Source organism: Pongo abelii, chromosome 17 (genome assembly GCF_028885655.2).
Source record: "Pongo abelii isolate AG06213 chromosome 17, NHGRI_mPonAbe1-v2.0_pri, whole genome shotgun sequence".
In the NCBI taxonomy this organism is placed as follows: domain Eukaryota; kingdom Metazoa; phylum Chordata; class Mammalia; order Primates; family Hominidae; genus Pongo; species Pongo abelii.
The window spans coordinates 64,794,622-64,810,736 of record NC_072002.2 but is presented as its reverse complement, the minus strand read 5'-3'; the positions used below and the strand labels follow the sequence as shown (position 1 = coordinate 64,810,736).

Genomic DNA, 16,115 nt, shown 5'->3' with positions numbered 1-16,115 from the left:
AACTAATATTTTTTGAGCACCTACTAAGTAGTATAGGATCATAGGCCCACAGGGCTTAGAACAGTCTAGGCCAGCGCTACCAATAGAACATTGGCTGTGGTGGAATGTTCTGTATCTCAGTTGTCTAATGTGTCAGTCACTAGCTACATGTAGTTATTGGACCCTTAAAATATGATGTGAAAGAAAATATATTAACTCTTGGAGGCCAGGATCATGGTGGCTCACACTTTGGGAGGCCGAGGTGAGTGGATCACCTGGGCAGTTCTAGGCCAGCCTGGGCAGCATGGCGAAACCCTGTCTCTACCAAAAATACAAAAATTAGCCAAGTGTGGTGGCACATAACTGTAGTCCGAGCTACTTGGGAGGCCAAGGCAGGAGGATCACTTGAGCTCAGGAGGCAGAGATTGCAGTGAGTCAGGATTGCCTCATTGCACTCCAGCCTGGGCAATAGAGCAAGACTCTGTCTCAAAAGAAAAACTCTCAGGACTCCAAACTCATGTGCCAAAGGGAAATTTAAGCTTGGGAACTGAGTCACGCAATACTACTTTCCTTCTGTTCCCAAACAGCTGTAATTTTGCAGCCCTGTGTCATAACCTCATCTGTAAGCCGTGTTCCCACAGTGATAGAAGACCACATTATCTCCCCAGGTGGCTTTCCTCACAAATGGCTTACAACGAAATTTCTTGAGTCCCTAAATCTTCCAGGGTACATGTCACTCCTATAAACTAGGCCTACAAAACTGAGTTCTGTTGACTCTCACCATGACAATGTCAATTACCAGCTTATCTTCACAGGTACAGCACAAGGACAAGACCAGAAATCATCCCTCTGCCTACTCTGAGACAAATGCACAATGGACTTTTTAATTTTCTCCCTCTTTTCACATGTAAAATATGGATTTACTGAGGCTAATCAGAGCCTCACAAGAATGTAACCATTTGTCTCACTGCCTACCCTCCCTCTCCCTCCTTTTTTTCCCCCTCCTGCTTGCTCTTTCCCCTTTAAATACTGAAGCTCCCAAATCCCCTTGGACAAAGCATAGGCTGCAGATCTCCTGCATCTTATATTTTTCCCTGCCTGCATCCTCAGCCTTGTGTAGACAAACCTCCATTAATCGAGACCTACCTCAGTCACTTTGCATTAACAGTGGCTAGTGTGACTGAGAACTGAGGTTTCAGTTGAATTTAATTTTATTAATTTCACTGAAACAGCCACATGGGGCTAGGGGCTACCCTACTGGAGAGCTCAGGTATAGACCAGTTCCTACTCTAGGCCTCCTGCCATTCTCACTCATCTAGTCCTGCTTGTCAGGCAGGGACCAATTGGGGACCTCCATCTGTTCCTGATTCCCAGCTCCTAGTTGCAGAAAGGAGCCAAGGTCCACTCTGAGTGGTGACTAAGCATTAATTTTGTGATAATTGTTAATATTTAGCCTCCTTTTCACCTCTAAAGGCCCAGTTATTATGGAGTGGATTGAATCTTTTGTGCCAGAAAGTTCATGGCCCCGATCACTGTCATAAACACTTAGATGTCAAATAAAACCATATTAGCTGTAAATGCCAGACACTAACAGCAGTATTAGAAGCAAATTCCTGTTACAGAAAAAAGTCTGTTCTCAAGTCTCTGACTCCTGCCTTCCCTCTGGATGTCCACACACCCAAGAATCTGTAACTTTGGCTGCTGAGCTTGCAGCCCCCCCTTCTTTTCTGCTGCTCTGGGCATTTTTACTACTTATCAGTTTTACTGAAACCGATACCACTTGTTTATTTGTGGATGCAGTTTTCACAAAACTGCATGTGTGTATGCCTCCACGTGCTTTTTTTTAAAATTTTTTTTATTGTCATAGGTTTTTGGGGAACAGGTGGTATTTGGTTAGATGAGTAAGTTCTTTAGTGCTGATTTCTGAGATTTTGATGCACCCATCTCCCAAGCAGTGTACACTGAACCCAATTTGTAGTCTTTTGTCCCTCACCCCTTTTCCTCTAAGTCCCCAAAGTCCGTTGTATCATTTTTATGCCTTTGCATCCTCATAGCTTAGCTCCTGCTTATGAGTGAGAACATACGATGTTTGGTTTTCCATTCCTGAGTTACTTAGAATCTCTAGTCCCATCCAGGTTGCTGCTAATGCCATTCATTCCTTTTTATGGCTGAGTAATAATTCCATTTTATATATAAATTATAAATTTTATATATAAATTATAAATTTTCATATAAATTTTATATTTATGTAATATATTTTATATATATTTATATATTTAAATATGTATTTATAAATATTTATTTAAATGTGTATATATTTGAATATGTATTTATAAATATTTATATATTTAAACATGTATTTATAAATATTATTTAAATATGTATTTATAAATATATGTTTAAATATTTAAATATTTATAAATATGTTTATAACATATTATAAATATATGTTTATAACGTATTTATATATTATAAATATGTTTATAACATGTTATATATTATAAATATATGTTTATAACATATGTTATATATTATAAATATATGTTTATAACATATGTTATATATTATAAATATGTTTATAACATATAAATACGTGTTTATAACATATAAATACGTGTTTATAACATAAATACGTGTTTATAACATATATTAAATACGTGTTTATAACATATTAAATACGTGTTTATAACATATATTAAATACGTGTTTATAACATATATTAAATACGTGTTTATAACATATATTAAATACGTGTTTATAACATATATTAAATACGTGTTTATAACATATATTAAATACGTGTTTATAACATATATTATAAATACGTGTTTATAACATATATTATAAATACGTGTTTATAACATATATTATAAATACGTGTTTATAACATATATATACGTGTTTATAACATATATTATAAATACGTGTTTATAACATATATTGTAAATACGTGTTTATAACATATATTGTAAATACGTGTTTATAACATATATTGTAAATACGTGTTTATAACATATATTGTAAATACGTGTTTATAACATATATTGTAAATATGTGTTTATAACGTATTTATATATTATAAATATATATTATATATATAAATATGTGTAAATACATATAAATAATAAATTCATATATATTATATAATATATATTTATATATTGTATAATATAAATATATATAATATATAAATATATCATATATAAATATATATATAATATAAATATATATAAATATATATAATATATAAATATATAAATATATAATATATAAATATATAAATTTGTATATGTTTATAATATATATTTATAATATATAAATATGTATTATATATTATATATAATAGATAATGTATAATATATATTTGTACATTTATATTATATATAATATTTATATAATATGTAATATATATTATATAATATGTAATATATTATATAATATGTAATATGTAATATATTATATATTATATAATATGTAATATATATTTATTACATTATATATTATTTATTATATATTATGTATTTATATAAATATAAACATATTTATAAATATATAAATATGTGTATATATAAATATATATGTGTATGTGTATATATGTGTGTGTATATATGTATGTGTATATATATATATATACACACACACACACCCGTTTCTTTATCCACTCGTTGATTGATGGGCATTTGGGTTGGTTCCAAATTTTGGAATTGTGAATTGTGCTGCTATAAACCTGCATGAGCAAGTATCTTTTTCACATAATGACTTCTTTTCCTCTGGGTAGATACACAGTAGTGGGATTGCTGGATCAAACGGTAGTTCTACTTTTAGTTCTTTAAGGAATCTACACACTATTTTCCATAGTGGTTGTATTAGTTTACATCCTTGGGGGGAGAGTTGAAGAGATTCATCTGAGAATCGAGAGGAGGCCAGCATTTGTGCCTCAGGAGTTGAAGCTGTTGGGCTCAGGTCCTGGCTTTCTAATCTGAAAGAGGAGTGCTCAGGTCCCGGCTTTCTAATCTGAAAGAGATGAGCTCTGTGGCTCTGCAGCTGGCGGTCCCTGTGCTGCCTGCTGAGCTGGGTGCAGAGCCTGGGAGAGGAGGGCAGCTGTGCTCCCTCAGGTCTGGGGACATCTCCACCAAGGTGTCGTTGGGATGCTTTGTGGGGAGGGAGGTCTGATTAGAATCCTGGTGATACCAGTAACAGTGGATGAAGAAGCCTGCAACTCTAGAATTGAATGAAACAAAAATCAGCCCTCGGACATTGTCCATTTCCCGCTGTTCCCACCTTTTGGAAATTTTTCTGCATCGTCTGCGTGATAGTTAATTGTTCACTGGTTTCCTGTGTAGACAAAGTTTCATATAAATAAAAAATCTTTTCACAAAAAAAGAGCCTTCATTAATGTAAAGAAAAAAACAGGAAACTGTATAAAGGAAATCCCACTAACAGAGATAACTAATGATATTTTGCATGGTCATCCATCTAGGCTTTAATACAGTTTTAAATAAAGGGAATCCTCTTACAAACTTTATTCTTATATCATACTTTTTTTTTTTTTAATTCAGAAGAATGCTGTGGGCAGCTGCCTGACTGTCCCTGTAGTTTTTCTTTCACTGTGTAGCTTCAGTGAGTCCATATCTTGGCTCACTTGTGAAATTATTTCATGAGACCAAGGAAGGAAGAGTTCATCCATGAAAAATTCTGATTTAGGTATTGCCTGCAGCCCTCCAGAGATAAACCAATCTGTCCCCACAAGTGGTATACCTGTTTGTCTACTCTTTTCCTTGTTAGGGTCTTGTCAGTCTGATAATAGTGCTGATAATCTTTTACTTGAATCTCTTTGGTTACTGATGAAGTTGAATAGTTTTTCATCTGTTCATGTGCTATTTTGTGATTTGTATTCTAGGTACGATTTTCTGTTGGGGTGTTGGTTTTCTTTTGAATTTCTTGTAACTCTTTGTATATTAAGATTAGGAATTCCATCGTATAATGAAGAATCCCTGTCCCCTTTTCCCTTTTCCCATTTGACTTTGCAAATAGTAGGTTTTATGATAGGTTTAAAGTTTTAAATTATAGTCAAATTTATAAATATTTTCCTACATGGTTTTGGCTTTTGCATAATTCTTCAAAAGTTCTTACTTCCAAAACTTACACAAATACTTGCCCAGTTTAAAAAAAATTTTGTTTATGTTTGTTCTATCTAAACTTATTTTGGTAAGAGAGAATAAGAATACTGGCCTATTTTTTTTTCCCAAATGGCTAGCTAATTTACTTGCCAATACTACTTGAAAAGATCCTTTTAACCTTTTATTTGCAATTTAACATTAATAACACACAAATTTTCTCTATGTGCTTGTGTTTCTTTCTGTATCTGCTACACTTGATTTATCTGCCTATTTTAGCCCTTTCATTGATGGGTTTGTTAATATACCTTAACATTTGATAACCGAGTCCCTCTAAAGATGGGGTGGGAGGAACATTGACATTTATATTATCTTGAAAATTGACTGTTACCCCAGTAAACTGAGTCTGTGTCCATATGCTTTCCTAAAAGATTTATGTAAAACAGAAATTCTTAAAAATTATCTAAAAGCCACCTGTATCAGAATTACTTGGGAATGTATTTTAAATTTCAGGTTCCTGAATCCTGCCTCAGAATTCCTGATAAGTAAGTTGGGCTCAGGAAACTTTATAAGCGTCTCAGAAGACTTTTAGGAACACCTTAAGAATCTTAGCACTCAGTTAAAACATGGTGAGCAGCAGCCAAGTTCCTCCTGTTTAAATGTTTAAAAACATCCCCACTACCTTCTTATAAACTACCTGTGTTAGATGTACATGTGTGCATACAGGTACTGAGGGTTACAAATGTATCCTGTCAATGAACATTTTTTAGTGCTTAATGTTGTCCAAGTGCTAAGAATACAAGGATAACACCTCGCATCTGAGATTTGACCTTAAAATGTGTAATCCTACTCCCTGATTATGCACATAGATCTCAAACTCCTAATATATTTTAGGTGAAAGCAAAATTACTGCCCTAGAAGAATGTGCAGTTAGTTGGGGAGAAATATATGCACAAATGGTTCAACTTGAGGCCGCTTATAGAGGACAATTCATCAGATACAAGATGATCCAGATAAAAATGGAGTGTGTTGGTTAATGGGGGAGAGTGTATGAAGTAACAGCAATAAATGGGGCCAATCAAGGAAGTTTTTCTAGATGGAAGAAAGAACAGCGTTCCAATTGCAACTGAAATTAAAGACTCAGTATTTTTCCCTTAAGAAGCAATAGAACACTCTCTTAGACCTGGTTATGTTTCCTGAGCTCTGTGTGTCAGTCTTCTACCTTAATATTCTGGGGTTATGTTATCAGCAAATTTTCCATCTGGACTGGTCTTTCATGGCAACACAGGTATTTTGTTCAGCTTGTCTTTCTTTAAAACATTATCTTCATTACTTACTATCATGTTAAGATGGTGATTCCAGCTAAGAAGACAGGACATTGAACACAGGCTTAGTGCTTCATAACCACCTTTTTGTGTCTGCTACTTTCATCTCTTTAGATTCTGGATTACCCAGTTGACGTACAACGCAACCAGCTGCCCTTCTTACGGAATCCAGATATCTTGGTGGGAGAAAATGACCTGACTGCCCTTAGCTATCTTCATGAGCCTGCAGTTTTGCATAATTTGAAGGTCCGTTTCCTGGAGTCCAACCATATCTACACTTACTGCGGTAAGTGGGGGGCATCTGTTGGCTGCATGCGTTGGAAAGTGCTACCAGCTTTAGACTTGCTCAGCTCAAATGCTTAGGAGTCCTCATTTCACTCTCTCATTTGTAAGTGTCTCTCCACTGAGACCCTTGAAAGGCTTGCAATCAGTGAATGTGGCTTAATTAGGCTGCCCCAGTCTCTGTGGGATGATGGGTGTTAATCATGGATCAACCAGGGAAGAAATGGGTCACACCATGTGGTGCGACTGGCTTAGCTCAGTCCTTGGAGTCCTGGGTCCTGGGAGAGGAGTAAGTACAGCATCGTGTCTGAGCTGGGTGCCTGCTCTCAGCACCAAACCCTTGTTTTGTTTTCTGCTTGAAAAGCCTGCTTTTCTGTGATCTTCTCACTTGCCTCTGTTTGTACTGACATAACACCCAATGAGTATTTGTCAAAATAGTGAGAAAAATTCATAACATATTTTAAAAGTCTTGAATTGTTATATTTGATTTTCTTAAAACTTCTCCTTTCCACCGGGTGCAGTGGCTCATGCCTGTAATCCCAGCACTTTGGGAGGCTGAGGCGGGCGGATCACGAGGTCAGGAGATCGAGACCATCCTGGCTAACATGGTGAAACCCCATCTCTACTAAAAACACAAAAAATTAGCCGGGTGTGGTGGCGGGCACCTGTAGTCCCAGCTACTCGGGAGGCTGAGGCAGGAGAATCGCTTGAACCGGGGAGTCGGAGCTTGCAGTGAGCCGAGATTGCGCCACTGCACTCCAGCCTGGGCAACAAAGTGAGACTCTGTCTCAAAAACAAAAACAAACAAAAAAAACTTCTTTCCTATATCACAAATTCTGATCTCTCTCTCTCTTTTTAAAGAGTATTGCTAAGTGGCATAGCGAAAATAGAACCCTATAAACCGTTGTTTGAGAGGTAAATTGAGGATCTGGTTGGGGATTCCGGCTGCAGGGCTCCTTTGTGGGAGTCACTCCTTTATGGTCTTGTCCTGGGAGGGAATGCCTGGCATGTGCCCTCTGGTCTTGCTCATCGTCATAAGTGACACCTCAGGCACTCAGGGGTTTTTCACTTTTATATTCCACTTTGGTTTGGAATTGATAGTTTTAGCTACTAAGTTACGGTGAGTTTTTCTTCCAGATTTCAGGAGCTGTCAATAGCAGGTTGATTCCAGTGCTCGAGAGCTGTGGTTTCCCAAAAGCTCCTTCACTCCAACTGCTGGTGGGAGTTTTATTTGAAACAAACTGTCAATTATCAGAGCCTTTAATAAGATATTTACTTCAAAAAGGAGATTTTTAAAATTCGACTCCTATTTTAGGAACAAAAGATAAGTGACCATCAGGTTCTGTTTTTAAAGGAATAACCTCTAAGATGTCCCAGTGTCTGTACATATTTATCCAAATGCATTTTGACTCCTCCAGTTCAAGCTGTTCAGAGTGACTGAATGGCACAGAAGTCTGAGTCATCCAGGAAGCACTAGATGCTGCTCTGGAGGGGCCAGGATGTTTAAGGAAAACACGTGACCTCGGAGTATGATACGGAAATGTGAATTGCATGCTACGTGAATTAGAATCTTATAGAACTCTATAACAAGCAGAACATGTGAGGCTGTTCCTAAGAGGATTCTCCAAGTGATTAGCCGCATTAGTGGAATTTATTAGGGTTCTGGGCCTTATATTTTGGTCTTTTCAGGCAAACTTCTGTCAAGAGGACTTGAGTGTCTTTTTTACCCCCTGGCCCTTTCCCCTTTATGTGGAATAATCTGGTTTATTACACTTCGTGTTCCCAGCCTCGCTTTTCAGACACCAGAAGGGAACACGATGTTGGAGACTTCCCATCTTAGCAGCTGCCCTTTCATTGCCTTCTCCTTCCCAAGTGACTGGAAAAGCTTCTGGTTTTTGTACCTCAGTCAGTGGGTCTTCTGACATCCAGAATGTGATCTTATGGGAAAGAAAAAGGCATATCTCTGTTTTGTCTGAAAGATCAAATTCACAATTTTTTCCTTCTACAGGCTCAAATATGAACCTGCCTCACATCATCCATAAAAGATTATCTGAACTTTATAGCATTTTCTAGTTGCTCAATCAATGTGTATTTACTGAGTCCATCATTGCAATGCATTCTTTAGGGACACAAGGTGTAAGGGAAAAAAGTTGAGATGTGGTGTAATAAAAAATAGCCAACATGCAGTGCTTACTATACAAGGCACTGGTCTTAAGTGTTCTCTTTTTTTTTTTTTTTTTTTAAGACAGGGCCTCACTCTGTCGCCCAGGCTGGAGTACAGTGGTGCCATCATAGCTCACTGCAGCCTTGAACTCCTGGGCTCAAGCATTCCTCTCAGCCTCCTCGAGCAGCTGGGACTACAGGTCCATGCCACCATGCCCAGCTAATACTTTTTTGTAGAGAAGAGGTCTCACTGTGTTAACCAGGCTGGTCTCAAACTCCTGGCCTTAAGCGATCCTCCTGCCTCAGCATCCCAAAGTGCTGGGATTACAGGCATGAGTCACCATGCCTGGAATTTTCCCTCGCACAATTCATCATTTTTCCTTAGGAAGTCCCAGATAAATGCAATTGTTATCTCCATTTTATATAACAGTTGAGGAAACTGAGGTACTGAGAAGTAATTGCCAAAAATGACATAGTTGGCTGAGCCAAGATTACATCTCAAGATATGTAAATTTTATTCTCTGTCCACATGTTATTTGTATTTTAGTTAAGATAACCAATATACAAATGAGAAAATTTATAATCCTTTCCCAGATTTTAGTTCTGAGATGGATTTTTAAGTCTCTCTAATATATACTGGTAGAATTTAATATCCTCTTCTCTCTGATCCTGGAACACCTTGCACATGTTTATTTTATTAAATCAATTTTTTTTTTTTTTTAGCATTTGTGAGTGAGTGTGTGTGTGTTTGTGTGTGTGCATGTGTGTGTGTGTATGCTTATTCCAGGCTGTAGGGTATCTGGAGACCTGAAGCACACAGATGAGCCTTGATTGAGCTGATTGATTGGTTAAGACTGGTTCTGCTGCCCTCTCTTTCTTTGGTTTTTGGCCTGTGTATGAATGGGTGGGTGCCTTGAGCTAATGCCAGGTGTCTGCTGTGCTGTCAGAATCTGACCACCTTGTCTGTTTGCAGGTATCGTACTTGTTGCCATTAATCCTTATGAACAGTTGCCAATCTATGGACAAGACGTCATCTATGCCTACAGTGGCCAAAACATGGGAGACATGGACCCCCACATCTTTGCTGTGGCAGAAGAAGCCTACAAGCAGATGGCCAGGTGAGAATGTCCTCAGCCCAGAAGTCCTCCTGAGTAGTCAGTGGGCAGGAAGGGGAGTTTTTACCTTCCTCTGCAACTGATGCTCACAGGGAGGTGGTGAGACTGGGATTGAGGAAACATCTTGGAAACAAAGCAGCCCAAGTTCTACTGCCTACCTCATTTCCTCATGCCTTTATCTTATTCTTGTTAACTTGAACCTAGACTTGGAGAGCAGTGGCTCTTTAGACTTATTTCATTTTTTTGAGCAATGGAATAAATTCCTTGCATTTCATCTCTCTTTGACTTCCTTTTGGCCCCTTTTCCTCCCTTCATGGTATAATATAATTCATTTGATAGCATCTCCATTCACTCACCCTAGCCTGAACTACAGGTAGTCTCACTGAAGACTCCCTTTTGAAGAAACCAGGACTCTTTGACAACTTCTTGAGATGCCAAGCACTGGAGGGCAGAAATTGAAGTTTCAAATTGGCAGCTGTGCATAGTGGTTTGGGGTCTGTAGCCTGGAAGTGGAGCTCTGTTTAGGCATTTAAGTAGATCTCCTCCTTATTGCTGTTATTCTTTTCACTCTGAAAAATAGCAGGTCTGTTTGTTCAGAAAATGGGTTGGGTGATAGGCTGTAACTTCAGCATAAAGTAGGGAAAGATAGCTTTATCAATGTTTTGGGGGAAATGCAGGTCTCAGTTAATGCTAAAATGCTAGATTATTTCAGTCGAGTTTTTCTTGTCACCTCTAGAGAACATTTTCTGGAGCTGGCAACATATAGCAAAGTCTTTTTGGAGAAGGAAAGCTATTTAGATTAATTTAGCCAAAGGAGTTAGTGATTTTTGTAGAGGGAGAATCCCATTCTAGGTGGTCTGTGCTTCAATGGATTTCAGGGTATCATTTTCACCCCAGTGAAAATTTCCATGAGGGAAGACTGTTTTATGGGCATCCTTGCAGATATATAGTGCTTTATTGCTGGCTGTAGAGATCAGTATATAAAAGGTCTGCTTCATTATAGATACTCAGTGATGTATTCAAAATAAGCACTGATTGGAGAGCTGAAAATCTAATAAACAGAATTATCTGTAACCATTTTATTTCTCCAAAGAGTGGAGCTAAAATTATTGCAACCTTTCACTTTTCTCTAATGCCAAAAGAAAGACCATACACTATATTAATGTGCTATCAGGGCTCAACTAGGAGTCCCTTAGCTTGGCAACTCATTGACGTGTACCTCCTACCCAATGGTGTGTGGTTCAGAAGATTGTGTGGAGAGAAGAATGAGCATTAGCATGTTGCACAGTATGCAGCCTGTGCATGAGTTTCTGTTGGAGGACATGGGTATGGCACAGAGGAGGGAGGCCTTGGGACTGAATGGATTCTGTGCTTTGGAAGAATCTATTCACCTGAGTCTACATGCACTTCATGTGAGAACAACGACACTCTTTCCTCCTTTAGAAGATGGTTTCTTTATGGTTCTGAAAGAGAAGGTAGGTGTGGCTTGGTTCTTACCATGTTCTACCATGCCAAGAGCTCTGACAGCTCTCTAAGACTTGTGCTGTCATGGCTGGTTGCTTTCATCCCATTCTCTTAGCCATTGCACTTAGATGTGTCAGAAGTTTCCATTCTTCATCAAAGCTGCTTGTGGACTCCTGTAGGCTTGAGAATCTTCTGGCTTTCCACCCTGTGGAGTCTTCTAGCCTTATCCACCCTGTAGACCCTTTTGACAAGATTCCTCTGTTCTTCTCTGCCATGCCTGAAGCTGAGTCCATGATTATCCTACACTTGGGTTATTTCACTTGCTTGGGACCTTTGCACCCATTATGGGGAAGAGGATGTGTGGGAGTCTGGGGTGATGGGTGTGATACCGTCTTGCTCTAGGGTAATGAATTTGTCAGTAGAGAGTTCGGATGTTAAAGCTGAACTGGGATTGCTTCCTTAAGGATTTTCTTTAAGGTTTTAAGGTTTATACTTGTTTTACCACTGGGTCCCTAATTTTGCTGAAGTTCTTGTGCAATTTTTGCTTATGAACATGCGTTAGAAGTAGGAAGACCAGCACATGTGGCCACAGGGGAGAGCTTTTTGTTTGTTTGTTTGTTTTTTTGAGATAGAGTTTCGTTCTTTTGCTCAGGCTGGAGTGAAGTGGTGCGATATCAGCTCACTGCAACCTCCGCCCCCCAGGTTCAAGCGATTCTCCTGCCTCAGCCTCCTGAGTAACTGGGATTATAGGCGCCTGCCACCATGCCTGGCTAATATTTGTATTTTTAGTAGGGACAGGGTTTCACCATGTTGGCCAGGCTGGCCTGGAACTTCTGACCTCAGGTAATCCACCCGCCTCAGCCTCTCAAAATGTTAGGATTACAGACATGAGCCACCACGCCTGGCTGAGAGCTATTTTTTAATTAGTTCTGTTGTCAGCAGCTCAGGGTTTCTGTTATTGATCTGAGATGTACATTGGAAACCTCAGCAGAATCTGTTGAGCCAAGGAAGAAGGGTGACCCATTGGTTAGATGCAGGACAAGTTTTTGCTGTATTTCCTGTATGGGCCTTCTCTATCAGTTTTGGATACTAGAACACATTCACTCAACAGTACTTGTCAACTGTCTGTTGTGCTTTTTCTGACTCATCAGTAGTCATTGAAATAATTATGTGGTTCAAGTAGCCATAGGCTAGCACAGTGTACTTTGAATTTGAACCTGCCTAACAGCTGGGTGAAATGAAAGGTGTAAGAAACTAACATTAATAGTTTTCAGTCTTTGGAGACTACAACTCAGGTGGCCTTGGACTCAGTGATTCTCTTGATTCACTGGGGACTGGATTTTCTTTCTTGATGTGGCTCACACAGGGACTCTTCATGCTTTGAGTGGGTGGGGAGACTCTGTGAGAGCATGAGGGGCTAAGTATAGATCTTTATTTCCCCCCATACCCACCCCCCAAGAGTTCTAGGAGAGAACTGCTAGTGCTGGAGGAAAGTTAGAGGAGATAGCAGTAAGAGAAGAGGATTCGTTCACTGTCCCTATCTCTGTCATATTCACCAAGTCTGGGCTTGAGGGTGAATGCAGATTCACAGTGAAGAAAAAGGGGGTGTTAAAATCCTACGAAACGTCATTTTAATGAATTCTGTCCACTGCATGAGAATCCTGTGAGGAAGGGGCTGACCTCCACTTCTTAGCTCTGTGCTTTCTACTCTTCCTTCCCTATCTGAGACTCAGAAGGCCCACTCACTCATTTTTACCTTCCTCAGCTCCAGCCTCAGGTCCTCCATCAAATCATTATCAGCAGATGTTTATAAAGTATCAGTTGTTTGATAGGCTCAATACTGGCCACTAGGAAATGTAAGACCTCACCCTGCTTCTTAAGAGGCTCACTGTCTGTTGGGAGAGAGAAGACGTACGTAGGCCAAGAAGCCTATAATTGCAGGAAGTATAAATAGAAACTGTGCCATGGTGTCATTTAAATTGCGCTTGGAGACCTAATGTCACAGGTCGTCCAAGAAAACTAGGATTTTAGCTGGGTCTTGATGAATTGGTAGGATGCACAGAATGAGAAGAGGGCCTCTAGGTGGATGGAGTAGTGGACCATGACCTCAGAAGTGGGGCATCAAAAGGCATCACGAAACCACAAGATACTGCCTTGCACTCACTAGGATGTCTACAATCAAAGATATGATAATGAGTGTTGACAGGGATGTGGAGAAATTCGAATTCTCACACCCTGCTAGTGGGAATGTAAATTGGTACAACTGCTGTGGCAAATAGTCTGATGGCTTTTTTGAAAAGTAAAACAAAAATCCCCCTATGACCCAGCAATTCCATTCTTAGGTATGCACCGAAGAGAAATGAAAACACTTTTTTTTTTTTTTTTGGAGATGAGTTTCACTCTTGTTGCCCAGGCTGGAGTGCAATGGTGCAATCTTGGCTCGCTGCAACCTCCGCCTCCCACGTTCAAGCAATTCTCCTGCCTCAGCCTCCCAAGTAACTAGGATTAAAGGCACCTGCCACCACACCCAGCTAATTTTTGTATTTTTAGTAGAGACAGGATTTTGCCTTGTTGACCAGGCTGGTCTCGAACTCCTGACCTCAGGTGATCCACCTGCCTTGGCCTCCCAAAGTGCTGGGATTATAGGCGTGAGCCTCCATGCCTGGCCTGAAAACACATATTTACACAAAAACTTACACATGTTTTTAGCAGTGTTATTCACAATAGCCAAAAGGTGAAAACAACATATATGTTCATCACCTGATGAATGGATAAACCAAATGAGGAATATCCATACAATGGAATATTATTGGCCTTAAAGGGAACAGAGAACTGATACATGCTACCACATTGATAAACCTTGAAAATATGCTAAATCAAAGAAGCCAGATACAAAAGACCACGTGTTGTCTGATTCCATTTCTATAAAATTTCCAGAATAGGCAAATCTATAGAGACAAAGTAGATTTATAGTTGCCTAGGGCTGGAGTTGAGGCAAAATGGAGCGTGATTTCTGAGAGGTATTTTTTTGGGGGGGTGGTTGTGGCAGGTGATGAAGTGTTCTAAAAATTGGTTGTGCTGCTGAATGCACAATTTGGCAAATGTACTAAAAATCATAGAATTATACACAGTAAATGAGTGAATTGTGTGTTCTGTGAATGATACCTTAATAAAGCTATTATAAACAAAAAGACATGGCCAGGAGACTGTACCTAGGCAAGTTTAACTTACATGGTGAATGGATCTGCAGGGGTGTTCTGGGCTATCAAGTTAGAAACAAGGTAAAGCCAGACTGTGGAGGCCTTTGCAGGCTGGGGGATCTTTGGGGAAGAAGTGTATTCTATTAACACAGTACAAAGATGGCCAAAAGAGTTTGGGAAACCGTGGGTTAACCAAGTTAAACATCTTCCTTGAAGGCAGAGCTTCCCAGAGGCCTTATGTTGACACGCCTTCTGAGTTTCCAAGATAGGGATCCATTATGCTGGGTTTGCAAATCATATTTAGACACAAAACTGTTTTCAAAGATTATTTCAAGGGACTAATGTTCTGTGCAACACTGTTTGAGAGATGCATAGGGCAATGGAGAAATTTTAGTGTCTTGGATAAGGAAATAATATGATACAAGAGATGTTCAAAGAAAAACTTTTCTCCGTTGGGTCCTATTTCTTAATGATATTTTCTTCTCCATATTCCTGTACATTTCCAAGGATAAGAGTACCTTCTCATCAGAAGCTTAGCTTGTTGTGGAAAGAACTTATCTGTGTATAGCGTGGAGGAAAGGCAGGGAATTAGAAAGTGTGAGACTTTGTGGCACAGTGTAATGTTCTGTTTCTTTTATCTTCCATGCTTTACCCCAGGGCATGTGATTGGTGCTCAAGAAAGAATAGGAATTATTCTCATTAATGCATTTAATTCGCAGAGTTGCTGTCTGAGATTAGTTATCCCCACAATACAGATGAGGATAGAGACTTTCGGATGCTGAATAGTTCTCCAAGGTCATGAAGATAGTAACCGGGTACGGACGGAGTTCAGACCCAAGCCTCTTTGCTGCACAGCTTCCTCCATTAGCTGAGAAAAATGATACTACCTCCCTAAATGGGCAGAGATGGAACCCAGACCTAATCTGATTGCCCAATGCTTCCTGCATTAGCCAAGAAGCTGTTCTACTTCCCTTAATGGGTAGCAATGGAATTTAGACCCAATCTGTTTGCCCCAGAGCCTCCTGCATTAGCAAAGAAGCCCTACCGCCTCTCTAAATTTTGTCTGCTCAGCCCCAGTCTTTCAGAACAGAGCAGATTCTGGTCCCCCAAGTAGCACTAAGGGGCAAAAGGGATAGATCTTTGTCCTTACAGTTTTGGTGTGTTTTCCAGCCTTGTTGGTGGGAGTGTGCCGTCTTATTTGGCTGGCGGTGTCTGATTGCTTTTTTGAGCCATGTGTTTTATTTGTGCCTTTTTTTTTTTTTTCTGAAGGGAAGTGGAGATGCTGCAGAGCAAATTTATTTGCTCAGGTAGCCAAGGTAATAGAGCACCCACATTCCCATCTGTCTCTGCTGTGTTGCCAGCTGTGACTAATAATGAAAGATGAGATTGCTGTTGCCTGGGGTCCCGGGGAGGGGTGTGCAGCTTGGAGGCCTGTGGAGGGTGGGGCTGGTGAGGAATGAAATGCACCCT

General features: G+C 39.3%; 1 protein-coding gene across 2 annotated transcripts in view; it reads left to right on the top strand.

Annotated features, from left to right (window-relative positions):
* MYO5B (myosin VB) overlaps positions 1–16,115 on the top strand; it is a 370,702-nt gene that overhangs the window by 147,773 nt on the left and 206,814 nt on the right. For both annotated transcript variants that reach the window (XM_024235813.3, XM_054537888.2), the window contains exons 3-4: positions 6,536–6,707; positions 9,840–9,984. In XM_024235813.3, the coding sequence (XP_024091581.2) occupies positions 6,536–6,707; positions 9,840–9,984 (317 nt within the window). The remainder of the gene's footprint in view (positions 1–6,535; positions 6,708–9,839; positions 9,985–16,115) is intronic.